The sequence below is a fragment of the Rhamphochromis sp. 'chilingali' genome (assembly GCF_963969265.1).
Source record: "Rhamphochromis sp. 'chilingali' genome assembly, chromosome: 2".
Classification (NCBI taxonomy): domain Eukaryota; kingdom Metazoa; phylum Chordata; class Actinopteri; order Cichliformes; family Cichlidae; genus Rhamphochromis; species Rhamphochromis sp. 'chilingali'.
In genome coordinates, this window is record NC_137930.1 from 42,514,913 (window position 1) to 42,534,263 (window position 19,351).

The window sequence follows — 19,351 nt, forward strand, 5'->3', positions numbered from 1 at the left end:
AGACAATCGCGAAACCCAAACCTGTGAGAAAAAATGCTTTTTGAAGCCACTCAAGAGTACTTTGAACCTTTACCTTCTTTAGGGCTCTGACAAGGTCTCCATAGTCTCCGTTCTCTAGTTTGGGGTTCTTGGTCAAAGCCTCGACAGCCTCCAGTGCCTCTTTTCGTTCCTGCCACTTCTTAGCTTCCTACAATAGACAGAACAAACACACGTTATTAAACAGCATTTAAACTCCACGATTGTACCATCACCTGAACTGAATATTTATTTTAATATGCTAATAATTACAACTAACAAAAACAGGCCTGTTGGTACACAAAAACAGAAAAACCAAGGCAGACGGGGGAGCTCAATAACCATGTCCCAATTTATGAGCTGTGTCCTTCAAAGGATGCATTTGAAGGTCAATTACGTCACTTCTATGTTAGAGAAGCAAGTTGTTATATTTGTCTTTCTTCTTATTGGGTTGTCTTGGTTATATTCTTTAGAAAATGCCCCATTTCAACTACTGCAGCTTGTAACCTTGTCATATAAAAACAGTTTTAACAAGTTGTTCCTAGGGCTGTTCAATATCACGATATATATCAGATGATGATATGACAACATCTATCTTTTCACATTACACTATCGTTTGTTTCGTGGTGTCGCAAAATAAACTGTTTACGGCAATATTTTTTCATCGTTTTGATGGTCACTGTAGAATTTCTTAAAGTTCTCTCTTTCTCTTATATTTAGTATAACCACACTACGGACGGACAAGCGCCTGTTTTTATGAGTTGTCGTTAGCAACAACGAAGGTAAAACCATCGCGTGGCTCCGTTGTCTGCTTGTTTATTTTCCACATAAACCTTTCACAATAAAGCTGAAGATCCTGTTGAGATTTTTCAAAATAAACCGAATCATATGAAAAGGTATGTGGAGTGTTTACGGACGAGGAGCTAAAAAGAGCAGTCAGGTGCTAAAAAATAAACCTTAGAACAGAGTTTTCCCTGCATCACGCCATGTAATAAATACTAAGAGAAATTTGTGGCCGTTTCAACTTATGTAACACTGGACTCCAGGTACACGACGCCAGCTGAAAACACTTCACTCAAGTCAAGTGACCGGAAATTCAAAGAATTAACAGAAAATGTAAAATTTTTGTGATATATATTGTTGTCGGGGACAATAAATGTCTTATATCGCAATATGAGATTTTGGTCATATTGCACAGCCCTAGTTGTTCCTGTGGCTCTTTTCCATGTTGTATATAAACACCCCCCTAGGTGGAGTATAAAACATATTGGGAACTCTTCCAGAGGTCCAACTACTCTTTTCCAGCTTGGATCAGTTGAAAGCAAATGGTAGGGTCAAATTTTGCCATTATCAACATGAATGACTGATCCATTCATTGTACAATTCAGGTTGCTGGTGTTATAGCTGTATTGATGTGGGGGGTACTGTCTTTGGGCTTTGTAGGACCAAAAGAAGATCATTTAAATGCTACAGCCTACCTGAGTATTATTGCTGACCATGTCCATTACCTTATTTTGATGTTTGGGAAGGTTTTTGAACTGAAAGCTGCGTAAACTTACAATTTTCTCATAGAAGTCTTTGGGCATCTTTGATAGAATTTCCACAGGCTCCAGCAGCTCATAAGGATCCACTGCCACCACCAATTCCTCCCCATCATCTCCTGATTGATTGGGGGGAAGAAAAAGTCAATATCACACTATGACTGACTTATCTCCTCTTTATCTAACAACACGTCAAAGAAGCAATTCTCTACTCTATAAACCTACCGTCTGACTGTTCTCCTCCTTGAGCCTGTTGCTCCTGAAACTTTGCTTTCAGGTCCTGCTGGGAGCGCAGGAAGCGCGTCTGTTTGGGAGGAGATGAAGGTAGCTTCACCCATTCCTCCTCTAGTTCTTTGAGCTGCAGGAAAAGGAAAAAAAAAAAAAAAAAAAAAAAAAAAAAAAGACAGGTTTATTCAGTTTATCATGCCTTGAAATGAACAAAAATGAATGAAACGTGTGCAAAATGTGTGTAATAATGGGCCCCACCTGTACAGAATTAATGTTCTGAAGTGAAGGTCTCAAAGCATCTCTGATCCACTTGTAGATCTCTACTGCAAGCAGCTTGGCTTCATCTCTCACAGCTTTCTCTCTAGACTCAAACTGTTTGGGTAAAATCTTCACTACTGGCTTCAATGTTACTATTTTAGACCCAAATTCACTGTGAAAAGACAATTACATGACATTTGATTATTGTCATTTACAGAACTGACACTTACATAGACTGACTTACAGCAATTTGATTCCAGTGGTTAGAAATGAGCAATTTGATCAAACTTAGTCAATGCTTTTTGTTTATTTGGTCTTGTGTGGCAGCTAGAGCTTTATCCTGACAGGCAACATTAACATGACATACTACATTTGCTGTGTCTATACATTAAAGGATTCTCAGTATAGTTACACTAACCTGAGAGCCTTTCTTAAAGTCTCGATGCATGCCACCACTATCTTGGGGTTCTTGTTGTCGAGTCCTTTGAGCAGCTCGTCCTGAACCACTTCAGCCTTCTCTATCTCAATGTACATAAAACAGATGTCCATACCCAGCTCTTTGGCCCGTGCTTTTGGCTGGTTGAACACTTTGGTCACCACACCAGACACTACCTCACCTGTCGTCCTATAGAGTGACAAAGACAAAAAAAAACAAACAAACAAAAAATGATATAGGCATATACATAGATAGATATACAAGTTCATGATAGCATGTGGCCATAATTACCTCTCCATAAGGAGTAGTGTGTGGCCCAAACACAAAATGGCACGCTTTCATCAGTGCTACTACTGCTTAATAAAGAGTTTCACTGCCTTACTGCTACCTTCATTATTCTTTAATAACTTGACTCAAACTTTTGAATACCAAAAAAGGATCTTCGCAGCCGCCAGTGCTACCCCTCAGCTTCCACGTAGGTTACGTTTTTGTGTTACGTTTGTTTGTTTTTAAAAACACATTTTTTCACCAGGTGCTCAAAATTATAACGACATAGCAGGAACATAAAAATATGTCCCCCGAACACACCATAAGGAAAAGAGTAGTACTGCAGCTATTGATTATTTTAATCAATTAATCTATTGATTATCCAATCAATTAACTGAGTAATCCAATAAAAATAAATATGTGTCATATTAATGAGCAATAATAACTATTCAAAAGAGAAAAAAAAATCTAAATATTTGCTCATTGTTTTCTATTTTATAAATTGCAATGTTTTTTAATTTCATCCTTCAGCAAGTGTGTGTGTGTGTGTTTAACTTTGTAATTTTTGTAACTGTGTCACACTTGCTGCTGCCTCTCCTGGCCAGGTCTCCCTTAAAAAAAACTTTTTTTTTTAATCTCAATAGGATCTTCCTAGTTAAATAAAATAAAAATAATTAAACACGCATGCTGTACATGTTCAATGAAATTGTTAAAAGCCTCATTTTATCCTGACATTCATGCCTTTGATGAATGTATATAAACATCTGACTACAAATGTACTTACACCTTTTCATCATCAGAAATTTTCACAAAATCATGTGGTACAATTTCTAGGGCTATATCACTCACTACAGATAGGACTGCAGTTAGCGATGTGAGGGATTAGCCAAACAAACAATGACACTTTACTAATCAACACCAGCAATACAGTTTCTTAAAAACAACTATTAATTGTCATTAGCGCACCACAATAATGGCCTGTATTTATATAGCGCTTTACTAGTCCCCAAGGACCCCAAAGCGCTTTACATATCCAGTCATCCACCCATTCACACACACATTCACACACTGGTGATGGCAAGCTACATTGTAGCCACAGCCACCCTGGGGCGCACTGACAGAGCCTCGCCTCTGTCAGTGCAGACTGTTGCCCTCAAATCATATTAATGCCTTAAATCAATGCTGTAAAAATCTGACCCTCAAATAATGTGTTTAATTGCTTACAGCAAAAAATACCCAGCAGATTTCTGTATTGAATTTCAGCATTAATGTACTCTGTTCTGTGGTCACAAACACCATTTTTCTGGCAAAACAAAAGTAAAAACCTTGTACTGTTTCTGCAGTTCAAGATAAATGCAGGCTACTGGCAACAAATTAAGTCTGCATTCTGATGAACAATTATATTTTCATCAGATTAACAGAAACTCTACAGACTAGGTCCAAAGCTGCTGTTAGCAAGGGAAAAACTAATAACCATTAAGCACCACCAATTTAACTGGCACCATCTTTGAGTCCAGTTTACCTTTATACATTAATTGAATCACAAGGCAAACCACTGTTGTTGCAGTGCAACTCAACACACAACAGACTATGTAAAACCAAGAAAGCCTGTTCTTTGTTTAGAGGCACAGTTTTGGGTTTTTCCAGACTTTTAAAAGAAATTGCAGGAGAAACTCTTGTTGTTACTGTTACTTACTTTCCAGCAAAGTGGGCATTCTCAATGAAGGCAAGGGCTGCCTCCAGACCTTTGAGCTGAGCCACTGCATTCGAGTCTGTGACAAACTTCTTAATCAGTCCCAGGTACTTCCCCCATTCTGGACTCTTTTCATCTTCTATCTTCTGGAACAATTTCAGTGCTTCTTCATAACCATTCAGGCGGGCTTTCCAAATCTGAATCAAACACACTGAGAATTAGTGTTGTCACCATATTTTACTTCCAACTTTCATACATTGTTTGGACAATAATGCTAAATGATGCAAAAGGATAAAAGATACTCAAGACAACTTATATTGACAAAACATTTGTTTTGCAATCCCAAGATCAAATAGTCTTAAAACATCACACATTGATCTCACATGTTGCTTTTGGTTTTATTTAAAAAAAAGAAAAAGAAAAAAAAAGCCAAATTAGATAAATCATGCATCACCAGTCAGCCTAAAACTAAAAATACAACATGAATCCTTGAAGTCTGACATGTCTTATCAATTTAAATGCTAAAACATCCTAAATGATAGTAATTCTAAGGAGGCAGACAGGATTCTCCAGAATCCCAAAAAGTTGATTCGTATGCAGCATTTTCAGTGGGAGAAACATTTGTCACTCATTCGACTGACTTCTTCAGTCTCATGCATCACAAGACTTCATGTAACTCAGCATGAATTCCATTATGCTGGGAGATGAAGGAATGGCGATGCCAATGCTTAGCTTGAGGCTTCGTAAGAGGGCTTCACTAAGCAGTGTGTGATGCAAAGTGGCTCCATCCATATTTGCTACTACTGCTTGGTTTTTGTCAATTCACTCTTGTAAAAGGGGGGGGGGGGGGGAAGAGCAAGAAAGTACAGCTTGTGTTGATGTAGTGATATGGTATAAAATCATGATTAAAAACCATTCAAATATTCCTATTCAGTCATGCTTTCACAAACAACAAACTAAATGGACATACACAGTGTTTCAAGTTTCTGCGCAGGTGAACTGCCTTAAGAAAAATCTCAGACATCAGTTAGAAAGTGTATATCCTTGTATGCTCCATATGCCTATTAAATCTACTGTAGGCACAGTGATTGCTGGCTTTTCAGTCAAACTTATTTGTGAGCTAAAAGAGAATAACAAAGGAAAAGGGTGCAGTTTCGTTTTAGCTTTAGAAACTTGGATTGCTCACATTCTCTGTACAGTCTACAACACCACAATGGCATTCCTGCCCATGTTAAACACAAAAGCACTAATCACATTGAGTTCAGGGTGTGGTTCATTTAAAAGCCTTTTGTTTGGTATAGAAAAAAAAAAAAAACCAAACAAAATAAAAAAGAAAAATTGTGGCTCTCATGCTCAGGAGGGGGGGGGGGGACTTCTATATAAAACATATTCCAGCTGATTATGCTAACCATGTCCAGTGGTTCGTTTGCCTGAGTAGCTGTATCATCTTCCAGTGGCTACAACCAGAATAAAACGGAGGCTTAATCTCAGCATAGTCCAGATTTCAGATCTAACAAGGTGAACCATTTTAATTATATGATCATTTTTTCCCCACATCAGTCAATACTTATTTATTGCATTTCAAGTCGTTCAAGTCCAATGAATAACTTGAAATAGTACAAAGTGGTGAACTGCCAGAGGTTATTAAAAAAATAAAAAAAATAAAAAAAAATAAGGTAAGGTTACCCAAAACTGAAAAATAATGTACATTTCAGAAATGTGTTAAAGAACACAAACTAGAAAACGAAATTCTTTGGTTCTTTCCAAAGAAATAAAAGCCCCTTTAACATTTGTAGCTACTCTGATCGAACCACCACACATCGCCACAACTCGACAGGTTTTCCAGTACAAAATAATACTGCCTTGAGTACGTGACTGTCGACATAGCAACATGTCAGAACGTCCTGCGACATAATTAATATGCAACACGAATGCTACAACAAAGGTGGACTACGAGGCAAGAATATAGCTGCTGCTTGGTCTGTGACTTTTCGTTAGACTCAAGGACCATATTATTGTTTGGGGGGGTTTTTTGTAGTCATTTCCCTGTTGCTGGGTTACCAAAGTGAGCGTTTTGATTTTCATGAACAAGATGATCTCATGACTCATCGTGTGACGCTACTGACCAGCCAATCGGTGGCATCCAGTCTGACGACGTCAGATTTTAGTACCCGCTTGGATCACTTGGAACCTCGGGCAAGCAGGTACTAAAATAAGTACCTTGTACCAGGTACAATAACCTAATGAGAAAACTGTTGAACCATACGGAGTCCATTCAAGTAGGTACTATTGTAAAACAGGCTATAGTAGCTATTAATACACAAAAAACCCACTTAAAAAAACAAAACAAAAAAAAACAAACACACACACACACACACACACACACACACACACACACACACACACACACACACACACACCTAAAGTACTGGGGCGTACAGCTGCAGTACCCCAAACAGCTCCTCTAAGCTGCGTGTGTCAACCCAACCTGAATTAGAAACAACATTGCAGATGTAGAAGCAGAGCAACTGTGGACAGAAGTTTCAGCAGAGTGGAGGTAGTTCATAAGAGATTACAGGATGACTCCAACCTCAGCAACAGGACCACTCTCAGCACTGAGCAAATGTGTTTCATCTTGAGTGACAAAACGTTTCTTCCGCTGAAAACGCCAATTCCAGATGAACAGTAAACTTTTTATAATTTCCTTACATGGATCAAGACAAATTGTGAAATAACTTTTATTAAAAATAAAAATATAAAGTAAAAGAGCTGTGTAGAAACATTTACAAATATTTTTGAAGGAAAAAAAATAAATACATTCACAGAGGACAAGCATAAATGAGAGGCTCACCTTGTGTTCACATTTCTGGTCAATGGGGAGCTTCATCCACTCGCTCTCGTCCCCCATGGTGGCTGCCTGGGGACTCAGCTTCCCCAAAGGTACACTGCTGAGGTGTGGGACACACACACATATCATTTACACGGCATGTCCAAGAAAAAAAAAAATTAAAGTCCTTGTTATCCAGATATCCTAATTAATCTGGGAAGCCTCTAACTTTGTAAGCTAACCAGCAGTTATGATAAGTGGGACTTTTACACCATCAACATCAAACCAACACCAAAGTGCACCAGTTATAATAATACGTATAAGAGTTTCTTGTGCACACTGGAAGCCTAAAGCGGTTTACTTGCGCCATCATCTGAAGACTCTTGGCTGGCTCTTTGAATTTCTTGATAATACTTCACACTCCAGTTGTTCACACTTGGAAATGCTGTGATAACCTTGTAGATACATGTTCTGCTTTGTGAGCATGAACTCTTTTTCTAAAATCTAAACTAATTTCTTTTAGATTTTTCTCAAGTGAGAGCTCAAATTCTTGCTGAAGTTTTTATACAATGTATACATTGGAAGAAACCCCTCAGTTTTAACTCAAATTTACAAGCTTAGAGCATTACGAAGGTAAAGCACATCACTGACCAGTTGATTGTGGTAATGCTTAATTTAAAAAAAAAAAAAAAGTGAGCTATGTGGTGGGGGGGAGGGGGGAGTCAAACCCAGAAGAAAGCTAGAAGTTTAGAAATTCAATGAATCCACCTCCAATGCATCTGGCCTTGCTTGTATTCAACCTGGTCTCCTGCACACACACAATTCATCCATCTTCCCTCTCTCCATTACATCAGCCAGATCTCTTCCTATACCAATAATCCTGGTATAAATTTTTTTATGTGACAAAAATATCATAGCAAGCTATACTCTACCAATGCCATCTGTTTACATTCCTTTGCACATACACAAAACAAGCCTGGGCATCTCTGACAAGTCAGTCAGCCTCAAATTACAATTTAATACCTTTATTAAAAAATAAATATATTTAAAAAAAACGAGGTGGGGTGGGGCAGGGCCTATTTTAGCAACCTCTAAAAAGCAAAAACTAAACAAATGACTCAATCAAACATCTTAGATGAAGTCCATATGACAGAAAAAGCAAACAGTGGTTCAGAAACAATGTGGTACATAGTGGGAAAGTGAGGCTTTAAGCAACTGGTTAAAAATTTATTATGACCATCTGCTAATGTATCTAGAGTGGATAATGTTCTACAGTTCGATCGCCTCATCTTCCCACTGTACAGTCAACAGAAATAGATGTAGCAGGATTCTGAGAAAGAAAAAGAAAAAGGAAAGGAGGAGGAGGAGCAAGTACAGCGTAGTGTTCTATGCTAATGGCAGCTAATGGTAACTGTCATTTGATAGCAACTAAAGTTGGGAAAAAGAGACTTACAGTACATTTGCCCATTGATAATTAATTTAGCAATTGAGGTCATGCCCAAACAGACACCATTATCATGGTCCAGATCAGTTGAGGCACTTGGTTTTGGGTTAAGAAGTGAATGTACATAATGTGGCTATTTCTTTGGCTAGATGAAGCACCAAACTCCACTGGGAAACGCCCAGAGATTCAATTTAATTTCAATGCAATTTTATTTATATAGTACCAAATGATGGAAAATGTATGCTATGCCATCTAATGCTAAGGGGAAGCATGCATAATTTAAGTTTAATTAGTCCTAACACAGAATCTTGTGGAACTCCTTCAATAACCTAAGTGTGCGAAGAGGACTCACCATTTACATGAACAAATTGGAGTCCATTAGGTAGATGTGATACAAACCACTACAGTGCAGTATCTTTAATACCTATAGCATGCTCTAATTACTGTAATAAAATAACAGTCAACCGTATGAAATGCTGCACTGAGGTCTAGCAGGACAAGCACAGAGATGAGCCCACTGTCAGATGCAAAAAGAAAATAATTTGGAACCTTCACTAATATGATTTCTGTAGTGTGATGAGCTCTGAAACCTGACTGAAACTCTTCAAATAAACCATTCCTCTGCAAGTGATCAGTTAGCAGTTGTGCAACAACACTTTCAAGAATTTTTTAGATAAAAAGGTTGGAAATTAGCTTTCTCTGAAAGGTAGATGGGCTCTCTCTAGATTATAATGTTGATAATGCATGATGCATGCACAGTTAAGCTGCATGATCCATTATTGAAGAATACGATAAATGGTTCAAAATGCTTTTATTAGTTATTGACATTTTCCATTAAAGGATTCTCAAAGTTAACTTACAACGTCCCTGCTGTTAAGAAATTCATGAAGTCATCGCTAGCTATGGTTAAAAGAATGATGGCTCAACAGAGCTCTGACTTTTTGTTAACTTGGCTTAGCTACCATGGCATCACTCATTGGTTTCTTAAGGCCTTAACCCTGGACTACCAAGCAGGATTTGGGCTTATCCAGGTAAATACTAGGGTTTGGAACACGAACACACACACACACACACACACACACACACACACACACACACACACACACACTCTTTGTGTGGCGATATGCCAAAACAGGGACACCAGATATGAATATTTTGAATAAATTAAAATACTCTGGGAGCACTATAAACTGGAGGGCGCATCTCACCTTTGTGCCAACAGTTGCAAACTGACTTGGACTGATCACTGATCACACTTGAACCAATGTAAAATTTTTGAAAAGCTGAGTTTGGAAAGCCAAGACAGCCAGACAGTGGAAGTGGACAGTATATCTTTTGTTTTAACATTGTTATATCCAGGGGCAGCACAAAAGTGATCCCATTAAATAGATTTTTAGTTTTAGTCCCCTTGCTTTCCACTCTGTTATCCAACTAATGACAGAACTAATAACTAACTAATGCAAGCCTACACCAAACAACCAACCTGGTGACGTAATGTTCTACACTGAGAGAAGATGGCGCTAAAATGTTTTTAAAACTTTAAGCACTTATTTCTTAAATCCAGACACAGACAGTGTTAGATTTGTCCGTTTTTGAGAGCAGGGCTCTATGATGCAAGTTAGGCTTAATATGTGTAGCATTTCATGTCCCCTTTCAAGCTCGGGTCCTCTACCCAAATCCTGGAATCTTGAGGGTCCCGCGTAGCATCATTGCTGTTCCTAGGACTGCGCTCCTCTGGACAGAGATCTTGGGTGTTGTTTCTGGGATCTGCTGGAGACACTTGTCCAGCTTGGGGTCACTGCGGTGATTACCAATGGGAGCACTGCTGCCTTCACATCTTCTCAAGCTCTTCTCTCAGCCTGTGGTACTTTTTTCAAGCTTCTCATGATCCTTTGTTGCTTTCACTTAGTATAGCAACATCAATTACAGTTGCCTTCCTTGGTTTATCCACAAATATTATGTCCGGTTGGTTAGCCAACATCAGTTTGTCTGTATTTGGAAGTCCCACAGAACCTTAGCTCGGTCATTCTCAACAACCCTAAAGAGCATGTCCCAGTTTAACATCACGACTTCCAGGTCATACTCGACACAGTCGTTTCCGCAACACTGCTTTTCTCCCGAGGTCCCCAAAACTGTTGAAAGGAATGGCTTATTCAAAGGCTCTGGAGGTCTCTACATACACACATAAAGTTCTGTCAAAAAGTTCACTGAACTCTGATATGCACTGAATGTTTTTGTTCATCAAGTGGTTGTTGGCTTCATTTGTATTGGTGATGCAAAGGCACGTCACAGTACAGATGCTGTGCAAGAACTCCTTGCTGGCAAGATTACGCTGTACTTTGCTTAATTCAGCAGGAAACCGTTATCGTGCGACACATGCAATAGAAATTAATGGGTTTCAGAGCCTATGTGAAAAGGCCTTCAGGCTACTGAATTTGGGGTGAAACCCTCCATGCAGTGTAATGAGCTTCATTGTCTTGATGTCAGTGGCATCCATCTCCTCCTTTGACCAGCTTATTATCCCAGCAGGGTGTCTAATCACTGGCAGAGCGTAGGTGTTGATTGCCTAGATCTTGTTCTTCCCATTCAGCTGACTCCTTAGGACTTGCTTTACTCTCCGCAGGTATTTAGTGATTGTGGCTTTCCTAGCAGCCTCTTCACAATTCCTATTTGGCTGTGGGATTCAGAGGTCATTGTAGCTGCCCTCAATGTCTCTAATGCTGTAGCCATTTCCTTCTGGTAGTACAGTCGCTTCAGTTCTGACTGCTCCCTCTCCAAATTCACAGCCTTTGCCATGACATAAAATCATATTCTGTACAGTATATAGCCAAAGTTTTAACAATGTGAGTATATGACTAAAACCTTTGCTAGCTTTGAGGCATCCACTGGTGACACTTGGGCACTCTCTGACAACATTTCCTCCTCTGATTCAAACCATCACAAATTCCACCACCAAAATATCACTATTACATTTACAATGGAACTGAATGCAAAAATCCTAATTAATCATGTTTGTAGGATCTATTTAATAACTGTTCTCTGAAAAATGTGTCCTGTTAAAGGGAAATTCATATAAATACATATGCAACAAGGCCAACCAAATAAAATATCTACCGTTTCCACACTTTTCAGTCCAAACCACTTTGCACCACTTTCTTATATCCTGACAGTAGCTTTTTAATGCTGAAAGAGAGCTTTACTGTAGCACAATCTGGCTGATGAAAACCACAAACCACTTTAATGGAGTTGCAATATTCATGCTGACTTTAATATACCACACATTGGCATACAAGAAAAAACAAGGGCAATGGCACACTTGAGCATGTGACACAGTTACCTTCTAAATTCAATACAGGGATGTGTCAGGATCTGAGAGTAAATAACGTTTTGTGTTATACACATCGTACAAGTCAGGTGTAAGAGATTCTAGGTTTAAACAGTTGAAGCGCTTGATATAAAGCAGGTGTCCTCTGGATGAATCAATTAGGCTGTTGGATAAATCTATAAATCTGGCTTTAAAACTCCTTTACCTTTAGTACCTACTCGGATCGACTCAGATCAACTGGTTTGCAATCAAGTACCATCGAATATCTGTGGTTGTCGTCATAGCCATGCTGCAGAGTGTCCAGTGATGTAATTAATATGCGACACGAACACTACAACAAAGATGGAGTTCAAGGCAAGAACATACCTGCTGCTCAGTCTGTAGCTTTTCATCGGACTCTGGGACCATGGCATTGTTTTTTGTAGCCATTTCCGTTGTTGTCGGGTAGAGCTGGGCGATAGAACGATAACGATATGTATCGCGATATAACTTTTACTCGATAGAGAAATTAAGCTATCGCGATAGACCTCGCCGCTCTTGTCCTCAAAAAAAAAAAAAAAAAAAAAAAGGTCAGCCAATCCAAATTAAGTAGCGCAGAGCCGAACCAATCACAGCCGCAGCGTCACGTCGCGTGACTTGTTATGTACAGCACAAGTGCCAAGCCGCACGTGTGTTTGTTTGGGAAGCAGCCAGCGGGTAATGGAGCCAGCGCGTAATGGAGGAAATGAGTGTGCCGACTAGAAAAATCAACCGAGCGTGACCGAAGAGAAAACAGATGATGGTTCCAATGCCGGAGAGATTGTCAAACGGAAGAGCCATAGAAGTTCCGTAGTGTGAAGGTATTTCGGCTATTTCAAGTCTGACAAAAATAGAGTAGCGTGCACTGTAAATTGTGCCGAAAGCAAGTCTGGAAATACAATAAACTGGTGCATGCGTCACACTGTGCGCCACGTTATTGTTTCGGTGAAATGAATTTCTACAATACTGTTACTGTTAATTCTACTCTCTGCAGTGTTTAAATGCTTACATATACACACAGTTACTGTCCGTCCACACATACGACTCGGTTCTGCTTCTATGCCCCAGCTTTGTTTACTTTTTCCCGCCGAGGCTTCTAGACTTCTGATTGGCCAACATTTAGGCACGGTTAGGAATCTAGCGCAACCTGCTGCTTTGGCATGTTCATAGCAGCATTTTCCTTCATTTCTGCCTTTATGTGTGGACGGGATTATTTTTTAAAACGAAAATGGAAAATCTCAGTTTTCAAAAATACCCGTGTACGTGTGGACGTAGCCTCAGTCTCTGACTGGAAGCGCTAATTCGTCATTCGGCTTTTGTCAGACTAAAGTAACTGTTAAAACTGTTTGAAAAGCTCAGCTATACAACAAGGAGAGATTGAGAATTTCCTTTTAGTTCTCAGTTTATTTGATATTGACAAAAGTTAGTCAGTTTTGTCTGTTCTTCTGTAAAACAAACTAAGATTTATTTTTAGAATTAATATTTTGTTTCTAAGTGGAATTGACAATTTAGTCTGTTTCGTTTGTTCTATTTTGAAACTTAAACGCTTTAGCGGCTGCCTTTTGTGTAGTTTGCAATATTTGCCTTTATTTATCTGAAAAAGTCTCATGTTCCTTAAGTACATCTACCCTGTTGAACTTATTATGGGAAATAAATATTTAACATTTCACTACATATCGTACTGTGTATGACTGTGTACGTGACAAATAAAAAAAAAAATTTGAATTTGAATTTTAAATAAAAACAAGCTGCTGATTATTTCACATTTTACTTGTGAGCAACGGCACATTTAAATCTTACAAATATAGTTATTTGGCTTATATCGTGATAGATATCGTTATCGCCTGAAATGAAAAAAACATATCGTGATATGAAAAAATCTCATATCGCCCAGCTCTATTGTCGGGTTTCAAAGACTGCAGTTTTGATTTTCGTGAATGAGACGCTCTCATGACTCGGCCAATCAGTGGCATGCAGTCTGACATCACATTTTAGTACCTGCTCAAATCATTTGGAACTGCAGCCGAGCAGGTACTATGACCTAATGGAAAACCCTAAAAACCGTGAAGAGTCGATCCAAGTTGGTACTAATGGAAAACGAGCTTAACGCTGTGAAAGGTAGAGATCCAAAACACAGAGAACAGGTCAGGGAGAGAGATGAGTTAGAGAAAGAATTGACAACTACCCAACAGGAAAGAATGGAAAAAGAAGACATCCACGAAGGAAACAGCTGTAAACAGCATGTAAAAACTGATGAAGTTCTTAAATTCAGTCTCACATTTGATTGCTTTTCTCAGGTCAGAGTAATGTAAATTTGTGACTTTAGTGAAATAGCCTTAGAAACAAATTACAACTCAATACGTGTGATCAATAAGCTCTCCTACTCAAAAAAAAAGCAGCACTACACCTCTAGCTCTCAGTATTACAGAATGCAAACTTAAATACAACCAAATGAGCACAGCTAACCTTTATCAACTAGACTCCCCTTTAAATACACCCAACCAGTCATTATCACTTTGGTTATCAACCGTGCCGTCAATTAACCACATCACCGATTGTTTGCTTTCCCGGTTTGACTGGGAGTGGCCAGCATAACATAACTAGCGGTCGTTAGTTGCTAACGTTAGTTACCGAGGGCCATTAACTAGCTAACTTAGCAACAACAGTGACAGTTGCTACGTTACCCCGTTAACCGCTCATTCAGGTCCAACCCGCATCAACACAGACGGCTATCGCTAATGACAAATAAACATTGTTAAACATGTCGTGCAAAATTGTATTATGCATAAGTTATTTTCAAAGTCAAACCTCGCCGTTAATTTATTGTCGGTTGGTAATAGCTGTTAGCTGGTTAGAAAGAAGGCTACAAGCTAACCTTCCATCCCCGCCAACATAACCAGGCCTAACAGCGCAGTTCGCAGCTACACACATTACATCACAACTAGCTCCGATTCAAACCTGATTTGTAGTTGCTTAAAATAATAATAATATTTAAAATCTTCAACATAATACCTGTTTGCGTCTTTTAAAAAATACGATGCTGCTTCCCCAATTCGATGAGGATGATAAAGATCACTGAAGCGGGGTCCAGCCGAGTTTTATACAAGTGCTTCCCTGCCTCGAAGGAGATTCAACACTATTTCCGGTACAGAATAAAACAGACAGTTGCGCTGTTTCTTATCTAATTCAAATTATAAATATAATTTACAGAAATTGCGTATTCGTTAAAAGAAAAACTTCGAAAAAGTATTTCTGGGCTGGGATATGAAAATATTTGTTTGTCTGTCTGTGGAATATGCGTGTGTTGAACTCTTATTTTAAACACAAATGAACGCCCACTTCCGATTTCGCTAAATACGTCCAACTTCTTTCAGCTTTTTCAAATTTCTCCAGAGCCGGACAGACGGAGGCGGAGCGGAGAGCGGGACACCACCCCGACGACGTCACTCCAGTGCTGAATCACTTTTAATATTTAGTCCGACTGCATAAGCAACCTGTCATGGACAGTGAAGAAGCAGCACACAAACAAAATGCTACCTTTATACAGTGAAATTTTACTTATGTGACTACTTATTCATCTAATGGGCTTCTTTGTTTTTCACTAGACGGAGACAGATGTGGAGAGAGATTGGTTGCGTTTGAAATATGCTCCGCCTTCAATGTGTGAAATTCCTTAGCTGATTGGAACAACGCGTGCATTGCTTTCTCAGAAGAGATTTCATTGGCTACTCTGAAATTAAGTCTATCTCAAAACTACGATTGTCTATGTAAACACTACTTGTTTGTTTCGTGTACGCCCTTTAAACTTTAGTGATGAGCGATGTTATGCCAAAAACCGATTTCCGATGTTTTTATGTGTATTTTGTATTTCGAATATTTTTACTCATATTAGTAAATAGACAGTAGTGAACATGATTTATGATTGGGTTATATATAGAAGAAAGAAATAACCTGTTGTTGAAGTATCTTTATAACTCTGCGTATTTGTACCCACATTGTCCTCTGCAGTCCTTTTTGGTCACTTTAAGTAAGTTTGTAGAACTGTGGTGTTATGTTTGTTACAATTTCTGCTACCCTCTTGGCTTGATCCATTGACTGATCTCTTTCGAAAATCACATTTTTAATGTCAACGACACATTGTATCCGGGTAAATAAAGGATATATAAAAGTCTCTCCAAAGCTCAGTGCAGAATTTGATGACCACCATAAAATGATTGTGTCGTGTCAAGGTAGGTAAAGGTAGGTATCTCTGAAGGAATTAGGTTCCCCTGCATGTGGAGTACGCGCTGGGCAGGGGAAAGCGGATCCAGTTGACTTCGCCTCCATTTCAACTAACCACACGTGGAAGTCGTGACGTTTTAGTTTAGTCAGAAAGTAAAAGATAAATGTCGTTAATTTACCGTTCAGTTTGTGGGTTACAACAGAAATTATACATTTATTGTTCTCAGGTATTATCGGACTGGATTATTTCAACAAACCGACGACATTTTGCCTGGTAATATGTATCCTTCTGTAACTTGATTGTATAAAGAGCTAAAACCTCCAAAATTTCAGTAGTAATAAGTCATTATAAGAAGTGTTTGCGAACTAAAAATCAAGAATGACGGATACTGTTTGTCCGTGATTTGGACAGTCCAGCGCATGCTCCCGACACAGGGGTAACTGTCGGGATCCCTACCTTGGCAAGACACCGGTCTGGACCCGTTCATTGTGGGTTGTTGCTGTTATTGACAACAATAACAGCTGACAATTAAGCTAACATTATGCCCGCTACTGTCCAAAAAGTATTGCATTTTCACTCTGATAAACAGTTTGATTAAATTCTCACACCAGATGAAAATTTATACTTATACAATTTATATTTTTTATACTTCAAAGAAGTAATGCAGTAATGTAGACCAGCAACTAACAGCAGTAAAAATATCACTTACAGAAAACTCACCAGAGTATTGCTGTCAACAGACAGCAGTGAGCTTAGGTGACTTATTGATCTCTATCAAAATGTTACACAAGGTTTTATAGTTCCCTCCACAGTAAGACAGATGTGGGCACTTGACAGCAGACACTAGTGGCCTGCACTCACCAGGAATCAACCTTGGCGAGTTTTTGTGACGAAAATGTAAAATAACGCAAAATATACAATAGACACATAGTCCTGTTATTTCTGTCATTCCTACTGCCCTCTGCCTAGGTAAAGAGTAGAGATAATTTCATTTCATTTGTTCATATGTTTTAATTACATGAGTACACACATTTCAATATCAGCTGGACATAGCACACCAAGGGCCATTCACAGTTTATTTTTTTAATGATGGCTGTGATTATCAATACAATTTGTAAATGTTTGTGTTTATTTAAAAGGGAAAATACTTATTAATTAACATGAGCACTTAAGCTCATCATGTAAATATGCCAGATTTACCCACAGACTATTTCATCTGCAATCCCTGGCAGGTTAATGGCATATTAAATAAAGCAACAAACCAAACATTTAGAAGCGTGTGAACATAAAACGTGTGACAAAAACAAATGTCCATATACCATTATTAAAGATCAAACCCTATAATCACTTACACCCCCCCCCCCCCCCCCCCCCAAAAAAAAAAACCAAACCAAAAAACATTAGAATCAAGGATTTTCAAGGGCATTATGTCATGTTTGATTATCCAATAATCACTGTTTTACAAATTTAGAAAAATAAATAAAGAATGTTATATAGTCTTTCTTTCCGAGGGTATTGTATTCCAGGTATGAGCTGCTTGATAAGACAAAACTGATTGCCCAAAATCAATTTGGGCTGAAAAGTGCTCTAATATTGTTGTTGGTTATACGAAGTCACCAAATCCCAGCCTCTCTAATTTGATTTGAATTTTAGTATCTTAACCTCCTAGGACCTGGTGTCCACATATGTGGACATCACATTTTGGGTTATTTAGACCAAAATACTCAATTTTGCTCTACAAGGGCCTGATATCCACTTACAAGGACATTATTCTGCTACTGTTCTATCAAATTTTTAAACAAATATCCTCATATGTGACTCTTATTTTTCATAAAACCAAAAATAAGGTAAAAAAAAAAAATCTGGTAATTCTTTCTTTTTACATTCATTGGGCCCCAATATGCTCAAATATCAAAGAGAAATTAAAAATGCATGCTGTGGAAGAGTTCGGGTCTTAGGAGGTTAAAGAATGTTTATGAAACATTTAAGTATAGAGAGGACTTGGATAGACTGTACTTGGATAGTACAGTCACAGATAACGGACAACACACATAGGAGACATTTGACTTATAATTCTGTGTTGTTTCTGAATCAAAATAACTAAAGATACTTTAAACATTTATGTAACTAAGCACTAAGGTGTCGAATGAAATGCCAAAGAAATAAATTCTACTAATATCCCAGCTGCACATGAGACCTATCAACCCAAAGGAGCAGGCAAATAGCACTACACTGCAAACCGTCACACCCAGTTTGAGAGAAATTGCAATAAATTTACCAGTGGGCACGCACTGCAAACAGCGTAGCTGGGAATCAGCGCTATGTATGACCTGCAATCTGGGTTCTTTAACAAGACTCATTCTCAATCATTCATAACAGCCTTTACGGTTGGACAGACTAACCAAAACAAAATGACCAATCAATCAAAAGAACAAAAAAAGGACAGCAGAGGCAGCTTTATCTGTTGAGTTCAGGGATTTATTATGAACTTGTAAACTTGTAAGTGTTGGTATGAACTTGGTCTCCTATTAGCATAATAAACATGGATAAGTCAGCATGAAAGTACTGAGGAAGACTAGTTTAGTGTGATTTAAAGTGTGATGTCCCTGCAGAAAGTGCTGTGGTTCAGAGTGAGGGCTCAGAGATTAAATAAGTCCTCTTTTACTGCCAACAGTGGGATAAACTGAGAGAGAAGATACTGCTGGTGTAGCTGTTGTGGTCCTGAGAGTCTATGGTGGATGTGACTTCATAAGCCTTTGCAGAAAGGATGGCACTGAGACACTGGACTTGCTCATACTCTGGGTTCCCTCTTTATTCTGGTACAAAGATAACAGATCACAGTTGTCATCAACAGTGTTTTATGCAGCTGCAACATTCAGGTCTGTTAACAAGGATTAGAACAGTTATAAGAGTGTATTACTGATCAGTGTACACTGGGTAGCTAGTTAGCTAGTACCGTTAGCTAAAATGATCATTCGCTCTGGTTTTTGCTGCTGCTCCTAATGAGGAATGGGGGACTGCTGTGTCTGTGTTAATTTCCTGATCAACCACAGTGCTAATGTACTAAACAAAGTTTT

The 19,351-nt window shown here is 38.6% G+C and overlaps 1 protein-coding gene across 2 annotated transcripts in view; it reads right to left on the reverse strand.

Annotated features, from left to right (window-relative positions):
• The window catches only part of ckap5 (cytoskeleton associated protein 5), a 43,564-nt gene extending 28,349 nt beyond the window's left edge, over nt 1–15,215 (reverse strand). The window contains exons 1-8 of one of the 2 annotated variants that reach the window (XM_080875747.1): nt 15,065–15,215; nt 7,290–7,386; nt 4,442–4,635; nt 2,461–2,667; nt 2,043–2,214; nt 1,782–1,914; nt 1,575–1,675; nt 74–187 (exon numbers count right to left, since the gene is read on the reverse strand). In XM_080875747.1, coding sequence (XP_080731873.1) covers nt 74–187; nt 1,575–1,675; nt 1,782–1,914; nt 2,043–2,214; nt 2,461–2,667; nt 4,442–4,635; nt 7,290–7,346 — 978 coding nt within the window. In that variant the 5' untranslated portion in view covers nt 7,347–7,386; nt 15,065–15,215. The remainder of the gene's footprint in view (nt 1–73; nt 188–1,574; nt 1,676–1,781; nt 1,915–2,042; nt 2,215–2,460; nt 2,668–4,441; nt 4,636–7,289; nt 7,387–15,064) is intronic. The other variant, XM_080875748.1, reaches the window with a different exon arrangement.
• Nucleotides 15,216–19,351: the final 4,136 nt, after the last annotated feature.